At 40.1% G+C, this 25,220-nt stretch overlaps 1 protein-coding gene and 1 long non-coding RNA gene across 2 annotated transcripts in view; one reads left to right on the forward strand and one right to left on the reverse strand.

Annotated features, from left to right (window-relative positions):
- Positions 1-8,758: 8,758 nt before the first annotated feature.
- Positions 8,759-14,400, reverse strand: LOC110359961 (uncharacterized). Its single transcript, XR_002415550.2, has 3 exons — positions 11,581-14,400; positions 9,962-10,010; positions 8,759-8,888 (listed from the first exon to the last, which is right to left on the reverse strand). It is a non-coding gene; the product is annotated as an uncharacterized LOC110359961 (long non-coding RNA).
- Positions 14,401-19,864: 5,464 nt separating this feature from the next.
- Positions 19,865-25,220, forward strand: part of ODAD2 (outer dynein arm docking complex subunit 2) — an 86,508-nt gene continuing 81,152 nt past the window's right edge. The window contains 6 exon segments of the mRNA XM_065050675.1: positions 19,865-20,163; positions 20,789-21,023; positions 22,159-22,316; positions 23,609-23,804; positions 24,374-24,480; positions 24,918-25,054. Coding sequence (XP_064906747.1) covers positions 20,800-21,023; positions 22,159-22,316; positions 23,609-23,804; positions 24,374-24,480; positions 24,918-25,054 — 822 coding nt within the window. The 5' untranslated portion in view covers positions 19,865-20,163; positions 20,789-20,799.

Raw genomic sequence — 25,220 nt, forward strand, 5'->3', positions numbered from 1 at the left:
CAAAATGACACAAACAGTATTTGAAAACTTCTTGATAGGAAATAAATAGAGAAAATAGGTCTCAATTTATTTTAGAATTAGGTCTATTTCTTTTCAGTAGCTGTATTAATTTTCTCAACTTGAATATGCTAAAAAAAACAGAAGGCATGCTATGATTTTCCTCATGTGAAATTTAGATTTGTGGTTTAGCAAAGATGTAACAAGCTTTCTATAGGATTATACACAGTCCCATGGAAACTTAGTTTGGATGGATTTGGTACATGTTTTAGAGGCAGAGGGTCTGTGGGTATGGCAGAGAGGGACTGAGGATGTTACAAATGCGGGTGCTACCCTGGAAATGCGTCTTTGGTTTTGTAAGTCACTGAACAAGGAGGTTAGCAAGTTGGCTGTGGATGTTCTGTGGTTTCTGTTCCCTCCTTGGTAAATATAAATAAGCACCAGTAAGTCTTTATTGGTAAGCAAAGCCAAAACTGTTGGAATTATGGAGAGCTGAAATGTAGTACCCAGAAGGAATACTGCAGATCCTCGTGGTGTTGGCAAAGCTGTTGCTTCACTTTCATCAGGTTTTAAAGCAAGAGTACAGTGATCGCAGCTTTAACAGAAGCTTACCAAACTGCGTTTGATTATTGAGAGTTTCATTCTTTTTTTCCTCTTGGCCCCTGTACAGCTTTAATTTACTAATCTCAGTCATACAAGGGGGGGGCAGGGACAATTAACTTGTCTTGAAAAACAGTGAGAAACCAAAAATTTGATACAAGGACATTTTTTGCATCCTTCCCAATGGACACTGGAGATGTTGTGTTTCTGAAACGGAGGTGAAGAGCTGGTATTTGATCCAGATGGAGAAGCACATGAACAGTGTTTTGTTCCATTAAACCAGAATTGCTCTGAGAGCTCCCTGTGCCTGTTTGATACACGAGAGCAGCGTGTGGTAAAAAACACCAGGAGCAATTTTAAATTTTATGCAGCCAGTGTTGGCTTCAGTGCTTCTTGTTTAAGAAAATGGCAACAAGGAGCAGTTCTGCTTGTTCTCTGTGTGACCTCTGGACATTTCATGGTGTGTCCCCTCCCATTCCTATATTTGCATTACTGGCTTATTTCTAAGAAATTATGATTCCCTGAAATTGTCCTAGGCCTCAAGTGGTGGGGGTGAGTTTTATCATCAAGACGCACATTTATGATGGGACAGTTGCACAGATGGAAGCATGGGTTGAGACCACTCCATAGGGCATGTAAGGCCCTCTCATATTTTACTCTCTCTGAGAGCTTTGCATACCGCATGTGGGTTATGCTTCCCCATCAAACCTACTTTGATGCAACTTCTGGACCCCTACTCCCAAATACAGACCGGCCTGTGTTAGGCACCATATGAATATGGAACAATGATGTAGTCCCAGGTTCAAAGCAGCTCACTAGAACAGTCAGAGAGATGGCAGAGCAGTGCAGGCTGCCAAGGAGGTGCAAAGAGATCCAGTGAGCGCCGCCTTTCTCACCAACTGGCCGCAGAGGCTGTGGTGGCACATTTGGATTCAGTACCTCACAGGAGGGGCTGGGGGCTTCCTGGCAGGGATTCAGCCCATCCATGCTGGGTAGTGCCCGGGCACAGCAGAGGGGTAGCAGAAAGTTGGTTGTAGCAGTCGTGAAGCCACCTTGACTGGGGGAGAGAGCTCAGCTGTGTATGTATGAATATGAGCTGTGCTCTGCCTGTCTCCTTCCCAGCCAGAACAACAGGTCTTGGCCCGTTCTCCGGATGGGTGCAGATGGAGACAGTATGTTCAAAGTCCCATTTGCAGTCCTGGCTACTATTGATCGTAAGGCACAAAAAGAGTCTTTTTGGTTGGTTGGGGCTTTTTTGTTGTTGTTGAAAATGGGCCTGAAAGCTTTGTTATTATTGGTGCTATCTGGATAGTATGAAAAGCAGCCTCAGTCATTGGCCCTGCTAGGGTATTATTCCAGATGTTTTTCCTTACACAGCTGTTAAGCTGGAAGTAGAACGAAAACCAAAGATTGATTGGAACCATTGTTTTGTCAAAAAAACAGAACTGAACCTGAATTATTGTCTTCTGTTGACTTCATTGAATTCAGATCATCATTGGCCACAGCTGGATCCAACCCCAGCTCAAACCAAACTGAAAAAAAGCACAGACTCCAACCACGCTTTTGAATAGGTGAGACTTTGAAGGCCAAGAGTCTGCATCTTGTCGTGAGTGCAGCTGATTTTACCTTTTGCCAATAGCAACTTTATTTTATTGTGCATGTGTACATAAGTATATATGTTTATGTATTTATCAAGTGCTGTCCTGTATACCTATTTATTTTAATGAAAAGAGCAGGCTTACCAAAACATTGTTTATTGCTTAATTGGATGATTAATGACAGATTAAAGAAATAAGCCTACCGATATAATACCAAAGTTTTAGCACGCATAGATGCATAGCTTTACTCAGGCAGGACTCTCCCACATCTCAGGAAGCTTAGAATTTTACATTTCAAATAGACTGTTTTATCCGTTTTGTGAAAGTCAAAAGAGCTTGATTGAATGCAGACTGCAAACTTGTTCACTACAAACCTAGTTAAACATGAAATCTTGCTGGGATTAGCTTAATTGTTCCCTAAATGAAAAGACTGCTTTGTACATAGACTATAACTTTATGCTTGCCAGATAAAGAAATGTGAACCTGTCAGGAGACACAGGAATTTGTCTGTGTAGCAGTATCACTGGGCCAACTGTCTTGCCTTTTATGCGATACTGTGGTGTAAAACACCACTCCTCTGGTTTCGTTTTACAGAAAATAGTCTGTGTGGTGGCATCCTGTGGGAACTGAAGTATCAAGTTCTATTTTCCCTTCGAAAGTCCAACTGCACTGCACCCCGCTTCTGAAACTGCGCGCTGCGTGCGTGCCAGCCAGGCGCGGGGCCCGGCGCTGTGGCGAGGCCCGGCGCTGTGGCGCGGCCCGGCGCTGTGGCGCGGCCCGGAGCTGAGCGCAGCTGCGCCGAGCGAGGCAGGCGCTGCCAGTCCCTGCCACGGTAGAGACTGCCATAGGTAACACCACGGCCTGTTCGAAATGGGAGATGCTATTTGTGATAACATTATACAGTAACTTAGTAAAAGAGGAAAATTATTCCGTTTTTAATCTTCAGAAGTTTATGTAACACTTCTGCTTATCAGACACTAGGACTGCAAACTCTTCTGTTTTTCTTTTGGCTTCCCTCCTGCCTGCTTGAAAGCGAGAGTTTCTGTAATTAAAGCCTTTACTCTTTATATAAATGTAACCATAAAAGATGTGGAGTTCCTATCTTCCAAAGCTACCAAAGACAAAATTTCTGCAACTGTTCTCAAGTGACTACTCTGTTTAATCTCGTTTCCTTTCTTCCTAACCAGCCTCCTCAAAAAGCCTCTCTGTGTCAGGGGCAATAGTTTAACAAGGGCAGCGTGGAGTCGAGAGGCTGGCCAGGACCCCTGGGAGGGAGAAGCTGGGGTGCGCTGGGCTCTGTACCACCGGGAAGTCCGCAAGCCTGGGGCAAAGCTGAGCAACTCATGGGTGAAAACAGCATGGGAAAATGATGTAAGCAGCAAGGTGCTGTTTACTGCCCCTTAACTACAAGAGCAAGCTGTCTCCACCCCGGCACCCTCCACTTACAAGCATTTAGCAGTGAGCAGTTAAGTCACGCTCTGTGTCAGGTAAAGCACTTCCAATGTGCAGTTCTTAATGCTATCGTCGCAGACCCTGCACGTGGTTTCCCATCACAGTGTCATGGTCTGAATGTAGCTCTCAACTTTGTGGTTTCCAGAAGTCATCTTCTGAAAAGTGGTATTAAAACCTGCCTGCTCTCAGAGTCTGTTCAATTCCAGTGAGTCCTCAGACATGCATGGTTGAAGCGTCTGTGTATCACTGATGAGGTGGGTGCATTCTTCATCCTGAGCTTCCTTCACGTTCACCTACTTAGTACCAGTGGGATGGTGGCATCTGGTGTTAACTCTGCTACCACTGGCAAACTGTAATGCATTTGTACACTTGGTGTTATTGTCCTTGCAACCGTATTTAAGTACCCCAGTGAGACACGGTCAGATTTTCTGCAGAACTCCTGGGTCGCTCCCAACTACAGTAACTTGTCTGTCACAAAATCTAAGTGTAAAACACGAAAGGCCAGGTGCTCTCTAAATTTGAGAGTGCATTGCAGGGAGGCAGCGCTATTGCTCTGCTGCCTGCACAGCTCTACTTACTTGGCTTGGGCCCACTCGCGTCATGTGAAATCCTTATGGATCCCCATGGTTCCAGTGTTCAGGATTGATGATTCTTCGTTTTCTTTTAGCACCTTGTGAATAACTTAGGATTTCTTTCATGCAAATGCAACTCCCTCTCTTCCTGGTAAATTGCCTTATTTTGTGCTATTGGAAAGTGCTTAGTCCAGATTGCTTTACTATTTGTACCTAACGGCTGCTCCTGCTTTCTGTATTATGTGTATGGGACAAGTATGAAACATCAGCAGATAGCTGACACCACTTCAACCCCTAAATGAGTGATAGTAGGAACTCTCCCTATAGCTAGCCTCAGATGACTTTTGTCTGTACCGCTTAAAACCATGGGATTGCTCATGTCGCTGAATAGTGTGGCACAGATGAGATGGCAGTGGATAAAAATGCGGTGATGATAGCGAGCTTAGTAGAAAAGTTTCATTTTTATTTTAACAATATCAGAGTTTTACCTCTTTTCTTTCTGTGCCTGGGAAATCAGGAATGTCTTTGCTCTGAAAACTTGTAATCTAATGCCAGGTCTTGCTGACTTTTACTGTTGAACTTCAGAGCCTCGTTTCATGTGTGGTCCTTTGGACTTCAATAACACTCCTCACAATGGGGTTGGCAGCTCCTACCCTGGAACCAAGTTGATGGCTTCCCTGGGCTCAGGGTCTGGCTTTCAGATAAGATGCGATCAGCAAAGACGATAAATATTTCGGTGAGTAATCAAACATCTGAGAGCTGTCTGGTTATTATCTTTGGATTAATACCTGAGATTAGTATCTGGGAGTGAATTTCAATCCAAATGCATCTAATTCTTGTCAAGCAAATGATAGTAGATATGAGTTGCTGATAAATTTATTGACTCTTTGTCTAAATTATTTAATGCAAATTGTAGGATTTTGTTAGATTGGCATGCCCTTTCTTGCTTAGCTGTTCATCCAGGGTTTCATTTCTTTTACACCTACAATCTGTTCCAAATAAATCTTCTCACACGCTTTGAAGTAATATCCCAAGTGCTCTCAAAGTGGAGGCAGCAATTCATCTCTGTCACTTTAGGCAATTATTACTGAAATTTCTGAAACAGTGTTTCAGAATAATTAACCTTAATTATCCTTAAGCCTTAAAAGATTTTCTGGTGTTGACCAGCACGCCTGTAAGCTGCCAGTCATACATTTGTAACCTCAGAGCTGCCAAGCAGTTAGTAAACCCATACACAGTGAGCTCTGGCTGCTTTACTGATTTCGGCTCAAGCAAAGGCACAGCGCTATATATTACAACTTGTAAACTGCGTATCTTGTTTTTTCATTATTATATTTCTGTGTAATACTTTCCAAACTTTATTTTATTGTATTCCACAGTTAAAAAGCCACCTGGATATTCCTTTTCTTTTTCTTTTTTTTTTAAAAAAAACTATCTCTAAGCCTTTTTGCATGTTTTTGTAATGGGTAAGACAGACTCCGACGACAGAGATTTCAGAAGTCTTGTGCAGCTGGTAGCTTTTTGATGATTTCATTTCAGAATTCTTTTGGAATAAATATGGATACTAATGAGAACAATGAGTAAAATGTCAGTTGTACTAAATAAAAGTGATCTGGTTTAGAAAAATAAGAACACTTTTGTCAGTTCAATTACACCTGTGCATCATTTTGCTATAGCAGAGTAACAAGAGTCTAACAGATGTATGCTAAGGACACAAATGGGGTTAACCGAGGAAATATCATAAATCCTTTCTATGAGAACATATTGTGAATGTTTTAAAGACTAACACATGAGAATATGTCCGGGTGTTCTTTGAACCCTGCAAGGTGATTAAAGTGAAGAGTAAAAAGCTGAAGTGCCAGTAGTGGAATACAGGAAGACATAATACACGCATGCATTTGGGATTTACACAAAAGGAAGAGCTGGTTCATGGGCGCGCAGCACTGCCACGCATGGGAAATAGGGGAGATGAATATTTGCAACTTTCTCCAAGTGGAAAAGCAGGTTGTGAGGAATCTTTGTAAATATCTTCTTACACAGGAAGTAAAATTGTATTTATTTATCTGAAGTAAAACATTTACTGCTCTGCTAAAAGAAAAATGAGAGACATGATGAGTGGAAAGAGTAGAGCCAGTTATGAGCAGCATCCAGGGTCTTCATGAAACAGTGAAATACTGAGTGCTAGAAGAGGATAATCAGTTTTATGCATTTTTAAATTAATACGAAATGCTGCTCTCCCACTTTCGCTGTACAGCCTGGGTTTTAGAATGTCAAGAAAGTATTTGACATTTACAAGAGACTGCAGGCACTAATACAAATCATTTTTATCCATTTATCCATTCTAACCACCACGCTGAGTGAATTGTTGGCTCTGTGCAATTAGTCTCTGTGCTTCTTGACTTTATAACCACAGATTATCATGAATTCTATTAATAATGCAAGGTGGAAGCTCTGTTCTCCAAGTCTGTTATTTTACTTCTAGAAAAACATCTAATTTCTTACAAAGCTGATATAAATAGACCAGCTGACAAGTAGCCCAAAAGAACAGAATATGCTTGGAATAGTGAGATTTGAGCTGACGTATTTTTGGCAAAAAGAAGTTATACAGGCTGTATTTGTCTGAAAGTTTAAAAATAGGAGCCTTTGTCACATATGGCAGGAGAGGCCAGGTTGAGTCATGATTGATGTCACTTGAAAGAACACTTTAAGCTTAGAAAATGACATCAGAATCATCAGAATTTAGTGAGATTTAGAGTGGTCCCTGAAGCCAGGGTGCTGGGGATTCTGGAAGATACTTTGTGGATGATACACAGCACGCTGCCAGACATCATCTGAACGGAAGCCAGGAGCTACGGTACTTTCAGATTACATTTCTAAATGATGGGTACAATTTGTTTTAATAACATTCATTTCTACTTAAATGCATGTTTCGAACTGTTTTCAGTTTTCTAGACTCGGTGCAAGCCCCCATTTTGGGCTGGAAGAGCCGTCTGTCGCTGCCTGACCTCGCTCACCAACATGACAAGTTTCCCGGAGCAGCCAGAGTCCTCGTTACGCTGGGGCTGCACATACAGCAGCATCTCTCTCCATTTACTCGTCTCCAGCTTTAGTGCTCAATTCCTGCCGACTTTACTACTGTGCATTTATAAGTCAGACTGTAACAGTACATATGTATGTTGGAAGTATTTCTTTTAGCTCCCAGGCTAAAACTAAACTCTCTCTGTCTGCTACTGCTAGTGTTAAAATGGAAATAACAAAACAGAAAAGGCGCTTGGATTTCGCTTTATTAAAGTTAAGCAATAAATCGTGCGGAGCTGGCTGCGGTCTAGGTCACGCAGAGGCTGCGCAGAGCTTGTGCTGTGCAACGTAGCAAACCTCTTTGGAATAGTTTCTTACATTTCTCCTTTGATTTTCCATATATAGCAATTCTTTGCTCCTTAAAGTAATTTTAATATGAAAATGAATATATTTCATATAAGTGTGCAATGCTACTTTTGATTTGTTTAGATGTATTTTGCTTTTAAATAGCTCTTAAGTATAAAGAGAAAGTAAACTGCAAATCACATTTCTAAGAAGTAGTTTTGTACTTATTGCAGGTAATAGCAGCATCTTTTGTTCCTAAAAATGATAGATATTAGTGAAAAAAAAGAGTTGTATATTTGCTTGGCTACATGCATTTGACAATACACATAATCAGTTTTCATACTAAAATGAGTTCATTCCAGGAAAATAATCACGCAAGCAACTCCGTGAGTAAAGCATGCTTGTTAGCTAATAGCTGCTGTTATCTGCCATTTAGATTTGCACATTGTGCTCGTTCCTGTTCTTTTTGAAGAGCCAAGTGGTGGATGAATTATTCTTGGTATTCCTGATTTTTACTTCAAGCCAATAAACACCTGTGTGCGACTGGCCGGCCGGAGCCGTTCCATGAAACATCTGGATGTGCTCCAGCCCTGGGGCTACTGGCGTTCAAAACCATCTTTCCTGCTCCCGCCACTCATTGCTGCTGCAATCTGGGGCCTGATTTAGTGCAGGAATCGGGTCGGGAATCCTGTCACTCTTGGTGGTAGAAGAGACAAAGGGACAAGGACTCTGGTGGATTATGTGAGTGGTGAGGGAACTGCATGTGATTCCTCTGAGAGCAGAGGGAGTTTTCCGTGGGTCTTGTGTGTTGTGTAGCGCATAGAAAAGACCCGCTCTGGAGGATGAATCATTGCATAGTAAAAGTGAGCGTGCTCTGCAGAATCTGTACTGTGTTTGTTGCAGCCGTTGGAAGTACGTAGTGAACGAAGCAGACAACTGCAGAGAACATGTTTTCATGATTAAGGCATGAGTGCAGCCCTGGGGAACCGAATCCCTGCCTTTGCACTGATTTCCTGTGCGATGCTGCTCACTTTGCACGCGTGGTTGTTAATTGCTTGGTTCGATGGAGTGTAGTTTCTACAAGTGCTGAGCACCCGCAGTTGCGAGCTGCAGGCAGCGGGAGCTGTGCTGTGAGTGTGAGCGCTGCTGTGCACGGAATACTGAGAAATCAGGCACCACGCATCTCAATGAGGTGGTCAAGAAAAGCAGAGGAAGGGATTACGAAGATAAATCTTTATGAGTTCAATTTATGTGGCTGGAACAGCTTGAAGGGGCTTGTCCTCCTTAAACTTGTCCTTCCTTGTACCTAAAATAAGAACAGCAAATTTCAAGCTAAATACAAACGCAGTATTTGTGAGCAATTGCTGAGTTTAAGATACTGCTGCAAATATGAGAATTAGTAGAGTTACTGTTCAGCACTTGTCCATCCTTTATCCGTCTTCCTTTTTTTATCTTTTAAAATTGAGATATTATTGTACCACTGAGCAAACTATCACTGAAGAACCCACTAATAAAGCAATATTGTGAGTACATGTATGTTTTTACTGATGCAAAGCAATCATTAGGGATTGAACAGCCTCTGTGTATTTTCTCATAGTCTTAACATTGTACAGCAAAAAGATACTTTAAAAATACTGCACTATTCTGCTGGTAAAAGTAGAACAAGACACATAAGACACTTTATGGGAAGATACTGAAGTGGAGAGTTGTGCTTCTGCTTACTCTCAAAATAAAATATGGTGGTTTGTGGTATTTGTATTCTATAAATCACAAATTATGTGAAAAAATGTATAGCATATAAATACATAGTTATCCTTATATCAATATGGGTGAAACAAAAAAAAAGTGGCTTTCATGTGAGAAACAGAACGAGAACAGGAAAGCACACGACTTTGCAGATTTCTGTAGCTTAAACAGCTTTGTCAATTCAAATACATTTTGTCACTCCTCGCTGCTGTAGTCCGAGGACAATTGCCAAGGACAATTATGATTTTTTTTTTTTCTAAAGTGCCATTTTTTTTATCATGTTTACCATATTTTATTAGAAAACTCTTCCATTACCCCATTAGATAATCCCAGTTTTATAAAACATTATGCTTGGAAGTGTCTGTTTTATGTCACTAGAAGTACGCTCAGTTCCACCAGAGGTGTTACATAGGTGGCTAGAAAATGACAGGAATTTTTTTTTACTTTAGTAATCGCAAACACATACTAAAATGGAAAACCAATTATTTTGTAAATTTTGTTTATTTGAGATGTAGCCTATATTTTTGTTGGAACCCAGAGCCACACACTCAGGATGCACACCAGGCACCGAAAGTGGAATTTGGGCAATCCAAATCCACAAAAGCGATTCGGAAAAACCTCTGCTTTACTTACTGTAAAATCTGAATTCACTTGGCTCCGTTGTCTTGGTCCTGTCAGCCTCCTAGGTGTCAAAGGTTAGGTTTCTGTGAGTACATCGAACTCTCAACTTCCAGCTACAGCTTCTTTTAACCCCATTAAAAGACAAGTCTGCACTGGTTCCCTGAGCGGCTCATGTCAACGTGGGTGCCCTGAGCACTCCTGCCACTCACTGAGACCTCTGCCTGCTGCCGGGATCTCCCTCACACGGGGACTGCTCACGAACTTGTGGGGTTGTCCAGTAAAGTGATGAGTTACAGAGGATGTGTGTTCCTGTGTGCTGCAGGGTCACTGCCTCACTGTTTGAAGCTTCAGCCCGGTTTATAGATGGGAATCACATTGCGTAGGGACTGCAGCTCCATGAGGTGCCCTGGGTCAGCGCCCCAGAGCCCTGCACCCCCAGGGGCACCCGCAGGGGGCCCCCAGGCTCTCCACGGGGTGCAGAACCCCCCCTGCGCCCAGCATGCCCATTTGGCAGACTGCAGAGCTGAGCACAGCGCGTCTGCATGTGCACCACCGTGTGCTCACACAAACAGAAAGCAGTAAAATGTTTTGAGATTCATTTGAATATGGTCTGCTCTCGGTCTCAAGTGCAGCATTTAGGATTATTGCCTAAAGGAATAATCATCCTTTACTGTTAGCAATACGACAGACAACACTATTTTTAATTATCATGTTCTACTTCAATATAGAATAAAACTAAGCTGAATTTAATTATAAGGTCTCAACAGAGTGAGATTGCAAATAGTTTTTCCCCCTGAAGATTCTGCTCAACCCTTTACCATTCGGAGTATTTAATTCCAGTTTTGCTTACTTTAAACTGAATGGAATTTTTGTACCAAATTAGGACAGCTAAGTCCTTCCACGCAGAAAACTACTGAGCTCACTGGATATTTTTCTGTCATGGTGCCAAACCATATGGCAATCAAGCTGAGGATATGGATGGAAGAAAGGTTGCTCTGCACAGTAATTCCATATAGGAATCACTATTGATTACAGAGAGGATACTTTATGGGTAGTGGTAAATTATGAGGGTTCTCTGGTAAGTGAGAACATTGATTTAAATGAGTAATGCAAAGTCTCACACGTAAGCTGAACTCAAACTTTAACTGTCAGCTGTAACACATCTATTTATACCACAGATCTGTGCCTAGCCACTTATATTTAATTATAATCAGTTGCAGTGCCTCCATTTTCTGTGTTTACTCAGAGAATCACATTTCTGAGGTCAAATGCAATGACAGTTATACTGTAGTTATTTGAAGACATGCTTAGTTGTACATTCTGCATGTATCTGAGGACAGAACTTCTGGAGAAGAAAGGATGGGTACGATTCCACAGTCCTTTCTTACACGACTAAGATTTCACACACATCAATTTGAGTCAGGGCATGTGGAGCAATCGCCAAAGCAGCTCAGAAGGAGCCAGCCTGGGTAACTGGAAGCAGTTTAGCCGCATTGCTTAATGCTGCACACTGTCTAATTTACCCTGTTTTTCAGCAAAGTAAATTAGCTTTGGCAAAGCGTTGCACAAATAGGCTAGCCTGCTTCCAGTCCATAAGCCAGCTTTGGCACCAATTTCTACATCGTACTTACTGTGCAGTACAGCATATCCAGCAGGAGATGCAAAGGGCTGCTTGTGTAAATTCCGCAGATTCGGATCCTTGAATGTTTTTCTGCGCTTACTCATTTTAATGGCACAAAACTCTTATTAACTCTTAAACGTCATGGCTTCCAATTTAGTGGTGCTAATGAACCAAAATTAAAAAAAACAACAACCAACACCATTATTACTTAATAACTAAAGCATATAATTTTGGGCTAACCATGCTTAAATATGCTTATATTTACTCAACAGCTGTAGCAAACTGCCAATTGGTAGATTTCTTCAGAATCATAAGCCTTGCTGCTTCTTACCCCTGGCATACAAAGACCACCCTTATTTCCAGTGTGAAAGGTTTTACCAAAATCAGAACAAATCACAAACCTTTCACATTGAAATCTCAGCAGAAAAAAACACACACGTCATTAATATAGCTATGTCTTAGAGTGTCATGGGTACTAGATTTTTTTAGAAGAGTCTGGTAAAATCAAGTTTAACTGGCCGCTGTCTGACAGTATTGTTGATGGACCAAATTTTCCGTACATGAATCTATTGATGGCAATGGGAGCGGATCCTAAAGTCTTGCCAGGTGTGATTTTCCAATAGGGACAGAATCCCCTTCCATCTCTGAGCAACAAGATTTGAAAAGTACCCAGTAAGAAAGTCTTTGGCATGCTAACCAGCAACCTTTTTCATTACCAAAGCAATAGATGCTACTTGATATTCCAGGAAAAATTGCATTCAAACTATTCAGTCTTATTCTTCCCAAATCTAAACAGAGCACATGTGCAGGCATTTTGAAAAAGTGGTCTGCTTCATCCCCCAAATTTTGCATTCAGAGTTGAAGATTTGCTGAAAATCAACAGCTCTGGAAATAAATTGAAATATTCATTTATGTATAAATTGGATGCAAAACAATAGAGGCTTTTGTTTGTGTTTTTGTTTGTTTGTGAATAGATATTTTTAATCTCCATCTCTGCTTGAGCTAAAAAAATAAACGAACATATAACAGCTAGAGGCAACTCTATCTACAATAACATAACTAACTACCAAAATATGGGAGAGCTTCAGATCCTTCAGAACAATCTTAATGATTCTAAATTTCAACTAAAATGCTCGATTTTATACAGTTATTACCAGAAGAAGAAATGGAAAAAATCAGAGGAAAAATGTACCCATATACAGGACTCTAATATCCATGGCACAGATCTTGAGAATAATACCAGAAAATTGGCTGAATTAACTGTATCAGAATGTACACTATGCAAGAAGACATGTATATGCAACACGCAGTTCTGCTTCTCTCAATAAAAAATAATTTTGATAAAAAGGCAACTTTCCTCCTCAATTTGAAGCTCTACTGTAAATGGATTTGGAATGGAATCATACTCCCTATTCTCATCCACGGAGGACTTATTTTTCATCCAAGTTGAGTGAAGATGTCAGTGTCATCAAATGTGTTAAATGGACTTGAAGAATTTCTATTTTGTTTAATACGTCGCACAGTACAATCACTATGAAACAGAAATTTAGATAAACAAGTTATTTTTCTACTAGGCACTGGATTAAAGCTTAACCTTGCAACATCCAACTGTTGCTCCTTATTAATTTTACAGCCCGTTGCTGCTCAAAGCCTGTAGCGATTTGGCTTTATTCTGATCTCCACTCCTCTCGCCATTTCACATTTTCCCATATAATATTACCGTACCACCATAAATGATAGAAGCAGTCTCTTCAAAACCAGTGATCGCTCCAAGGTGCTTGAATTTCTGCCTCAAAATGACCCACAAAGAAGAGTAAACTCCCTGATGTCAGTCTTGGCTTTCATTCTGATTATATAACGGGAGAAAAACGATTTTGATGGGGTTTTTTAAATGTTACTTTTCATAAAAACTATGTAGGCAATTACCCAGAATTACTATTGGTGATTGCCTAAGTAGTGAAATGGGGCTAGCACAGTAATAACTGGAAGCTGAATACCTGAAAAGGATTTTAAATTCTCTTTAACTCTGTAGTGTCTTTTGCGTGTCTGTATTAGCACCTCGTGTGAGAATCCCGTCTTCAGGAAACAGCCAGACTCTCTTTCCTGATTAATATCACCACATTACTGTCCAAAATACTTTCCACCAATACCGCTCATTTTTCCTCTAGGAAAAGAAATACATAAATGGAGACTACTTATGACATTCTCTTTCTAATTTTAAAACAATCTGCCTTTCACACTCCCACCCCAAAACAGTCCAACCCTTTCTCCCTTTTTTGCCTTAAAAAGGAGGCAAATTTTAGAAACCACTAGGAAAGCAAAGGGCATTTGGGCATGTCAGTAGCATTCTCTTGCAAAGGGTTTATGTTTGAAAGCTAAAAACACTGTCTGCAATCACAGTACAAGACACACTGATCTGCAATATTACTTTAAATATGAAGTTATTTCAAATGTCTAGCACTACAGGCGAAACATATAATAAGTGTAGCTGGCAGTTTTTCTTCCTGCATTTAAAAATAATTCTCTGGGTTTTGTTTTCCTAACCAGAAAGTCAAAATCCTTTCTAAATTGCAAAGGTGAAAAGTGGTTCTGGATACCCCTGACTGAGTCTCTGCTCTTGTTTGCAGGGTCACAACTTTGTCCATTCCAATTGGCACACACCATTTTAGATAAATATTCTATTGTGGTTTGTTTTTGTCTTAATTGAATCTGTACTGCTTTGGAGAAGAATATCACTGTTGAAGTTTCACTATTTTTTCTAATACAAATTAGAATGCCCAATTTATATTGAAGCCTTAAAAGGCTTCTGTATCTTTTTGATGGCTCCACAGAAACTGTATTAACTTTATATTTATAATCCACTCCTAAAACTAATTCAACTAACCAATGAACAGGTTTTAAAGGACATTATATAGCTTCTATGAATACAGAATTGCTATACTATTAAGGTCAGAATAATTAACTAGTTTAGAAAAAGCATTTTATATAAGCAACAAAATGCATAGATATTCTCTCTCCCTGGAAAAAAAAGACAGAAGCAAAGTATAAATGTTTTATGTATGAGAATCAGCCAATAATCCTTTCTGTGTGTAAGGGGTTGTACTGGTACATGAACAAAATAAGGAGGCTAATGGAGTAAATACTTTGGTGACTCCTCCTGTAAAAGTCAGCATTTTAAAACAATTCAAAATTCATGCTTATACTTAAATAACTCTATTCCAGAATATCTGTCTCTGAAGCTTTCTCTTTCAGGGTAGACATATTTTAATAGCAGAAATTTCAAGATCAATTATTACATGAAGAGGGAATTGAAGTTGAAGATGCAGAAAGATAATGTAGGAATTTAAAAGAAAAAAACCTTGAATGTTATAATCCCCCACTAAAGTATAACGAACTCAGGAAAAACAGCCTAAGTTTCAATGAAAAGATATTCTACCATGTTAAGGCTTCTGATAACCTGACATGTATCTTGTTCCAATGAACAAAGAAAACACATGAATGAATTTACTAGGTCTTTCAAAATCACAGTTTTCTAACCTGGTACTCCAAATATTACGATGACATAGTCACAGTCATCTGGTTATTATACCATACTGATTATTTCCTCCAAATTATACTCAGAAATATTCCAAAGGCCTGGGCAGATGTAAACAAAAGTGAACAAAAGGGAATACACAACCATCTACAAATACAGGGAAGCACAGTCTAGTAACACAGTTCATATTCTAAAATATTATATTCTTTACTGATAAAAACTTATTAAATCACATTCAGTCTTGGACTGTAAACCATGATTCCCATCTGGAAGCCATTTCTAAAAAAGTACAGCAGAACCTTTGTTATTGCCATTGTTCGGAAAATAACTATCCAGATATTGCTAATCTACAACTAATTAACCAATATACTGTGCTACTTTATTTTTCTAGAAGATTTTTGAATTTACTGTGTCTTTGCCAGATATCCATGCACAACATTGCAAACCTCTTTGTCCCTTGCATTGAGTCTCATTTAAAAAATGGTCTTTTCTACTTGTTAATTTCTAGGGCCAAGACAGTGTCCAATCTTTAAAAAAACCTCACATCAGATCACTTGGCATTATTGGAAGCACATCATTACTCAGAAAACAAGAGTCAAGTAGGAGGTCACAACACAGGTATCAGAGACTCAGTGAAAAATTAGTAGTCATTTGCTTTCTAGGGATTAGAGTTTGAACATTGTTTTTCAAAAAAATATGCATAAAAACATCAACAGTTTCATCATGTCCTCTCCCTCTTTCTACATTCTCATGTAGGTTGCCTCTGGAGCTGAAACTCTGCCTTTCCACAAAAACCTACTCCCCAATTAAAAAGCAAAACCCACACAAACTAACAATGGATTACAAGAATTGAAGATGCGTAAATATGGTCATTAACAATTCCAGGCACCTAAATATTGCATTTGTACTGATACAGAAAAATAAATGTGGCACAACCAGATTTTTTATTTGACTAGATCAGCCCTTTTCACCAAAACAGTAGGATTTCGGTTGTTTTGTGATTGCCAAAAAAATATGTAAATTTCGCAATGAAATAAAACTAAAGGACAATAAAAGGAAATCACAAATATTATCTTGTTTTCTCCTGATTTTCTACTGTCTGACAAAGTGCCCATGAAGCTGATCAGCTAAACTGCTATTTAGCAGAAGGAATAGCTGATATTATTCACCCTGAATAGTTTTTTTATTTTATGTAAACCTCTACAATTGTTTTTTACAACTTTTCTGCTTTTAACAGTAATAGTCTACACCCTGTTCTACAATAATGTGAGGAAAAATATACAAGAAAAATTGCTTACACATTCTGGCTGCAACCTGGAGATTGTAAAAACAATTTCCAATTTCCCTTCTCTCCATGTTAACAAATTCTTCATATTCCCCATTTCTTTGTGCCAGTAACAAATGAGCTCATCTTTGACTACGCTCAGGCAAACATTTCACCTACTGTTTTGTAAAATGTCTTTTGCATTAAAAATGTAAAAGTTACAGTAAAAAGTCACTAGTTTATAAATCTACTACTACTAATCTATAGAATTAGCCAAACATGGTGCAAATGCCATCTCTGGGTGGACCCAGCTCCCGAGTAAGCTGGTTTTGAGAATACATTATGACTTTATTGCTTGGAAGGATTTGCACACTGATTTTGAGTCACCAAGGCAATACTTTCATATGTCTTTCAGTGATTACCGATCATTTTAACTTTCAGACAAATTTTCCTAAGCTATCCGTTTATACTCTTGTGCTAGGAAGTCTGAATAGCATTGATAAATCAAATCTGCTAAAAGCACAAGCTGATATTAAATATACTTCAGTTTGGCTAAGTGAGGGAATTCCTAATTTCTTATTTTTCAGGGGCAGCTGATGTAAGAAGGCATGACTTCTTGTCAGCCAGCCAGACAAGCCTGAGTGCAATGAAGGGAATCACCCAGAGCTTAACGAACAGTGCAATAACTGCAGCAATAACCACAGCCAATACGTGTTTGAAATCGTGCAAAAGACCACAGAGCCCGCGGGCAGGCAGCAGGAACAGAAATCGTTCATATCACATAAGGGAATGTGCAAAGAGCTTGGGTACTGAGGAACGCAGCTCCCCGAGCCCAGCGAGGGGCCTGGCAGGCACCACCTGGGTGCCCCTGCACCCACAAACTCTGCCCTCACTCCCCAGCCTTCTCCTCCGGCCTGAAGGTCAGGGCGAGAGTTCATGAGCGGCAAAACGAAAATTTGATTTCTTATGGAATTATATGCTTCATCCCTGAATCTTCTGCTCTCCACCTTCACCACAAAAAACACCCATGCAAGGCTGAGGTCACTCAAGCACTAATTAGCCAGCATGGCACGAACAGAACACTTGGCTGGCTGGTTGCTACAGAGCATGATCTGCGGTTCATATGGCTGCCTTCACCTCAGCAAGGGCATTCATTTTGCTTTCCCCTCCATTCAACTACCTCAGGTTTTACAAAACTTGTAGGAGGTAATTATTTCCAAGACCACACCCTCTGTGAAAGCCGGTTCAAATTTCCTATCAGGTTCAAAAATTACTTTGTAAAGATGATGGGGTCCAAAAGTTAGAGACTACTACCTGCTAGAAAGGTTTGTTTTGGTTTTTTTTTTTTTTTTTAGAAATGGAATTTGATTTTGTAAGAGCAAACTGCAATACGTTATGTTTAAATCCTGGAGAAAGCTACAAACTCATCAGCTGAAAAGTAATGGATTACAAATTGATTGTATTATTCAGTTGCAAGGTGACAACAATTCCTAACATGATCTGAAAAACAAATGCAATCTTAGAATGTAGTCATTGAGGAACTTCTAAAACAGGCAAAGACAGTCAACGCCATTGTAAAAGGGTCCTGGTGAAATGTGCTTAGGAATAGTGTCAAATCTATTTAAGAAAAACAAGTTCATGCTGGAGCACAGGCAAATAAGGGATACTAAAATGGTAAGAGAAATGAAGAATTTGTAGGATGAGACCAGAGAATCTTATTTAGCCTAGTGAAGTCTAAGAGAAAATTTCTAACTTAGAAACTGGGTGTAAAATCTAAGGAGGAAAAATAGCCATTGAAAGTAAGGTAAAGGACCATTGTTGGTGCAAGAACAAACATTCATTTTTGACTTATCTGTTCCCAACGGAAGTTCCACTGGTAACTAAGCCTCCACTAGTTAGTGAAGCTCCTTTTATGGAGCTTCATACTCTTCGGAGATACATTTTGAAGGCAAATAATCCCATTTATCCTCACCACTGAAATATCTTTTCTTCTTGCTGTTCAGTGGAACAGAGGGATCTCATTTAGGAATTCTATTTCTTACTCCACCGACTTCTTTCTTAAAATACTCAGCTCTGTGTGAAAACTCAGTGTCTTCACTCCCCACCAGCCATGTAGGGATACTTTTACTCCTTTTCACATTTTGTTGTTCCTATCTTCTGCCCATCAAATTCAACTTTTAAATAGTAATTATTTAAGTAAAAAGAAGAAATCTAATCCTTCCTGGAAATGCCTTCATACATACTACATAAAGAAATTGCGTTAAGTCTTTACCTAGGCTTTTTACTCAAAATGCTTTCATTTACACCTAATCAAATGATTCATCTTCTATCTTCTCAAAGTTATGTGGTGAAACAAGAAAAGCCAATGCTAGTCATTACAGTGCAGACTGCATGTAGTTATCCATAGTTACTGCTTGAAAGTTTCAGTTAGTTGGACAACCATTTGCATTTTAAAAATGTATTAATCCCACACGGTTATTCTTTAAGATACATCCCGCATACATTCCATGACCTTCCTCGTTATCAGAGGTTTCTTACCCAGCTGAATTCTCAGTTGATAACATAACTCTTGGCTACATTCTCTCTGTGGTGTTGGGACAGCTGGGTACTTCTGTTGGATTATTTTCCTGGGCCTTCAGAAGGACACACATACTGGAAAACTGAACATGGCTTCCTAACCACAGCTAGTGTGCAACAGGATCCTTCCTAGGTCAAATCTAAATCCGTTTTTTACCATCTGAATGGTATTTTGGTGGAACCAGATACCTAAACTGGGGGGAATTTATGGGTGGGAAGGGAAATAAGGGAATACGGTTCTTACCAGCCTAGTGGTACAAAAGAGAAGACAGGCAGGTGGGAGTGCAATAGCAACTTTATAACTTAAAAATTTATCCAGTGATGGCTCATTCACCCTACGGATCAACAAAACAATTGGGGAAATAGCATTAATTTCCACTCTGTGTTTGGTGTGCTTTATTTGCATGTTTATAGTGTCATGTTGTCCTCAGTATGTGAAAGGACTTTATTCACTGGCACTGCCCATACATATGTCCTTTACTTCTTTCAAAAAACACAAATTTTACATTACATTTTCTTTAACAAAAGGCATTTCAAGTGTAATCTGTCACTTTTCCTCAAGAACTAAAAGTGGTCAACGTTAAGGCTTTTTTGTCGCAATGATTGAAAGTGAGTGAAAGGTGTAAACTGTACTAGCTAAAATTCAAGCCAAAAAGGTCTTCCTTTAAAAGCCGGTGTAATGTAACTGTAATAATTACATTGTTTAAATCCACACCAAAAACATAAAGCCTTTTAAATTATTTTAAATGTAGCTTCTCCTGCCTTCCGAGGAGAAGGGCCCGACCCCTTTATCTCAGCTTCCCCCACTCCGCCGCCCTGCTCACAACCCCTCCCGATCAGCATCCACACGCTGGCTACCAGACCCTTCCCAGGTGTTCGCCACAGCCGCGCCCAGTGGAGGTGCAGGTGCCTGAGCACAGGGGCTGTGAGGGTCACTGGATCGCGGGTTCCGCCGCCGCCCCGGGGTTCTGCCCCTCCGGGGTTCTGCCCCGCGGCGCCCCACCTTACGGGTTGCACCCCCTGGCCCGCACCCGTTCCCCCCAGGCCGCACGTCCCGGGAGGCGGCAGCCCGGGGGCAGCGGCCCTTCCCCGCCGCCGGTTGTGTTTACCCGCTCCTCCCGCTAACGGCCGCCGCGGGCCCGTCCCTATAGCAACGCCGCCGGCTCGGCCAGCCCGAGCGGAGAAAGCGGCGTCCGGAGCGGCTCAGCCGGGACAAGGTATGAGGGCGAGCGGTGAGGGGCGTCCACCCGCCGGGCTCCATGGGCCCCTGGGGTGCTACACACAGCCGCGGGGCTCCAGGATCCCTCCCGCTCCGAACAGCAGCCCTGACCCAGCCGCTGGCCCGGGCCGGCGCCGCGCCGGGCGCCCCGCGGGCCGAGGCCTCCCCACCCCTCTCCTGCGGCGCCTCTCGGCCTCTCCAGGCTGGATGGGCAGGTCTGACACCCCCTTTTTCCTCCTTTAAAGAAGTGCCGGGGGGCATCACTTCTGGGAGTTGTATGTGTCTGTCTACCTGCACATACGGTTTTTTTAACATGACATCAACTTTAGTAGGAGAACCTGGGAGCCTTTGGTTACAGCCACAGCAGAGGCCTTCTGCTGTCAGCTGCCTGAGTTTGCAATCATGCCAGAATTTAATTAAGATTAAAAAACCCTATTTCCCTATTTCTTTATAATTTGCAAGTTGTTATCCTCAATTTTCCCTTTCTCACTTAAGGGATTTCAATGAGTTAAAAGACTCCAGTCATGCCTAGGTAAGTTTATTTCAAATTATAGCATCCACAGCGTATTGCATTTACTATTTGGTCATTCTCAGTTTCTTTGCTAAAGTGTCTCCTTTGATAGCAGCTGAGACCATGGGAGCAGCGTTGGCAAGAGCAGCTCAGTGGACTGCTGCTGGTTCTGGAATGGGCACACTTGAAATCACCCCGTTGAATGAATCTATTTTAAATCAAATTATTAAGTTTACGGAGGACTTCAGCACTAAACATCCTCAGGAAGCAGCCTTTGTCTTCAGAGAGCCCCTTGAGTGGAAAACGCAACTGAGCTGTTCAGTATTTGGAGAGGGTTATGAGATCAAGTAAGTGAGAATGTGTGTTTTGAAATGCTGAAGGTGAACTATGAAGTAAAACTGTGCTCATTTAACATAAAGCTTTAGTGTGTTTGGGAGGCTGAAATGGGTGAGGGTTTTATTGATATATGCTGGAAATTTTGAGTTCAAATTTGTAGGGTTGTTTTTTAAAGTTTGAGAGTATTATGTCTTGGTGTGATACAAACCAGCTCAGTGATTTGTACAACTTGCATTGTCATTTCCAAAGACTTTTTGCAATATGTGCCTGACAGTGATTAACCCTGTGACTTCTGTTAGTGTTAGGAGTGGCTCCTGTGTCATGGCTTGACCTTCTCTGGCTACCAAGTGTCCACCAAAGCTGCTCTATCGCTCACACTGCTCAGGGGAGAAAAATACAATGAAAGGCTCATGAGTCAAAATAAGGACAGGGAGATCACTTGCCTGTTACCATCATGGGCAAACCAGACTTGACTCAGGGAAATTAATTCATTGCAAATCAAATGTCAGAGTAGGATAATGAAAAATAAAAACAAATTTAAAACCACCTTTCCCCCACTCCTCCCTTCTTCCTGAGCTCAACTTCACCGCTGATTTTCTCTGCCTCCTCACCCCTGAGCAGCACAAGGGGATGGGGAATGAGTGTTCTGGTCAGTTCGCTACGCATTATCTCTGATGCTCCTTCCTGCTCACTTTTTTCCCCAGCTGCAGCGTGGGTTCCCTCCAGAGTAGACAGTCCTTCACAGACTTCTCCAGCCTGGGTCCTTCCCTCAGGATGCAGTTCTTCACGAACTGCTCCAGCGTGGGTCCCTTCCATGGGGTGCAGTCCTTCAGGAACACACTGCTCCAGGGTGGATCCCCTGCGCTCACAAGTTCTGCCAGCAAACCGGCTCCAGCATGGGCTCCTCTCCACGGGGCCACAGGTCCTGCCAGCAGCCAGCTCCAGCACAGGCCCTCCACAGGGTCCCCACCTCCTTTTGGCACATCCACCTGCTGATTTGAATAAATTGGTTTACCTCAGAAGTTTTGTGAAATACAGTTTAAATACATTGTATATGCTTTATCATGGGAAGCTTGAATAACCTTCAAGATTATTTTCTAAAATTTGCTGTTCTTATTTTAAAAAGGTATAATTTAATTTTTCTAGGGGAGCAACTGTTCAATCTGAAGCCAAAGGTAAAGATGACCAACCATTGCTTCTCCTCACTGAATCAACCCTCAGAGTTCGCAGTTTTGACCAGCTGTCCCATTTGCTACAAATTGCTGTGGAAAAAAGCTTAAAGGAAGCACGGGCATGCCTTGAAGGTTTCCTTTCTTCTTTTTTTTTCCATCTTTCCTCTCTCTTAAAACGCCTACCTTCTCCTTCGATTTATATTTAAGAAATGTGAAGAACGAAAGGCATGCCTTCATTTTAAGTATATGAGAAGGTGTTGATTTATGAAGGTAGCTAAAGGTGCTGATCCAGAACTTAATGAAGTTTCTATTTCTTCTTGTATTTTCACAGAAATCAATAACAGAGAAATCTTGAATAAAGTTCAAACTGTTGAATCTCATATACAAAATAATGTATACTGAGTAATACTCCAGCTATTGCAACAGACAATAGGTTTACATTTCTGAAGAAGAATGTCGTATTTGAGGCTAATAGCAGTTTTCCCTATGTTTGTAGTTTCATCCTATTTTAAGATGTTACATCCTTAAAAAATAGCCAGAGAAAAACTGATATGCCCACAATGGCTTTTAAAATACAGGTTTGAGTGCTTTTACTGTGTCATATTTAAGTCCTAGATTTTCAAACTGACAAGAAAATCCTTAATATGCTAAAGTGGATATCCTCCTCTCATTGGAGGTAGAAGAGATCAGAAATATTCTTTGGTAATTTTTAGTAGAAATTGCATCTGCAGTACTAAAATATAAATGGTCATATTGGATCAAACTTCAGATTCATCTAATCCAGAGTCCCATCACTGACAGTGATCAACAATGGATAATAGGGAAGAATAATATGGACGGGGTGTCATGCAGAGGTGTTCGCAGATGCACATACTTCATTTGCAAATGTTTTTGTAAAACCCATTTGCATGCAGTTGTGTCACTGTTTACCAAAAGGAACAGCTGGCATAGCTGAGGAAGTGATAGGGCCATTGGGAACTGCTAGAAAACTTTAAAGATTTTGTTTAACACTAAATCATATTTCCAAAATGATCGATTTTCAGTGAGTTAAACCTACTGATTTCCTGTTTTGGTGATCAGCCAGGCATGTTTTCTGGAAAGGGAGCTGTTGATAAAGGGAAGTATTTGATATTCACATCTTGGTTGAAGAAATTTTAATCTGTATTATGAAAAGTAATTTTCTTATGAAAAATATATTTTTGTTCTTAACAGTTTCATAATTTCGAAAGTGCATTTCAAATTACAACAGAGGGATAAGAAAGATATATCATACAGCAATATTTGATGAATAACTGCACATTGTTAAAATTCTTATTGTAAATCAATAGCATAAAAATTATTCAGCAGTTGAGATTAAAAGTGTTTTTTTGCCTAATAATTTTTAACATAGTATCACATTGTATTATTCTGTTTCATGTTTACAGCTAACAGAGATCCTATAGTGAAAATTCTTGGCCCTGAATATGGGACTGTTGAAGGAGAAGATATGTCCATGTTGCGCTTACTTGACAAAGTGAAAAAAGATGATGACCCTGAAACAGAGATGAAAATGAAAATCTTTATTCTTCTTCGTCAGCTGGATTTGCAACTGCTTAGTAGTTCTTTGAAACACATTTCACAGTAAGTGCATTTCAAATGAAAGCTAAGCATGGCAGCCAGTGCATTTTTTTTATTGTTGAATCAGATTGGTTTCAGCCCACAACATGTGTTTTTGGTGTGACATAAAGAAATTTATTGAAATAACTTTCCCTGTTCACTAAGTTATTGAAAAAACTTTCTTTTTTTTTCCTGAAGATTTTGCTGTAGGTGTGGGTATGCAAGTGTGTGCCCACAAGTGTGGTTTTTTTTATTGCATATGTTTTGCATTTTGGTCGCAAATGGAAGTCATTTGTACAAACAACAAAGTTACAGTTAAATATTTTCAAGGAAATGTTTATTTCTTCATGGAAGCATATTAAGTATTACATTAAGTCTGTTTTGTAGTTACAAGGACTTCATATTTGCTATAAACTAAAATTTCACTAAACAGATAAAATTGAGAAAAGCAATGGAAGATAGCCTGTTTCCAGATTTTTTTTGCTACTGTTAAGACTCAATGTAAAAGAAAAAATCGTGTAATATTCTCTCTTCATTTCTCTGAGTACATCCTTTTGATGAATACATTTTGGACAATTTTCTTTTAATTGCAGAAATGTCAGACTAAATCCAGCTGCAGTAAATAATGAAGTGAATCTTCTCAAGAATTTCTCTGGGAAAGGAGAAGATACAGTACTGGAATCACTGGAATATACATCAGGTTCAGATCTGATCATCTCTCATGTTCATATATACCCTTATTAAAGTACTGGATTAATTTGCTAAATTAATTTCAGTAATTAAAGTGTTTATTTCTACTTTAAAGTTATAAAGTAAAATTAAAAGTATTTTTAGATATGCAATGCTGTTCTTCAGCCTTTAGTTATGGAAATAATCTCCAGTTACATGAATATCTTCAGGGGAAGCAAAGGAAGTGAACTGAGTCCCTGGTTCCAAAAAGTGCTAAGCACAGTTGTAGTTCTTGGTTGGATTGGGCCACGGGTGACAGAGCTTTGCATTATTAATTTCTAACAGTATGAATGCTTAAGAGAATTGTTTTGGGAATTTGATTTGTATACATGTTATATTAATCATCAAGCATAACTATTAAAAACTACTTTTAAACGGGATAAAAACACTAATGCTAATTGGTTACAGATTACGTGTTCTCTAATGGATGCCGAGCTCCTCCCTGGAGACAAGTGCATGGAGAAATTTGTTATTTAGTCATCAAACCACATGACACTGATCCTTTGTATATCACTTGCAGCACAGCAGGAGTGTTTTTAAATGGAGTAAGTAATAATAAAGGATACCGTGGAGTAATGAATATTTTCGTGTGCTAAAACACAAATCAGTCAGGTTTGGGGTAGTGGTATTGAGGCTGTAAGACCTGCAGAGCTAGTTTATTGGTACAGAGGAGGAGACAGTAATAAATGTATACTAGTTTTCCCATATGTT

This window comes from Columba livia, chromosome 2 (genome assembly GCF_036013475.1).
Source record: "Columba livia isolate bColLiv1 breed racing homer chromosome 2, bColLiv1.pat.W.v2, whole genome shotgun sequence".
Taxonomy (NCBI): Eukaryota; Metazoa; Chordata; class Aves; order Columbiformes; family Columbidae; genus Columba; species Columba livia.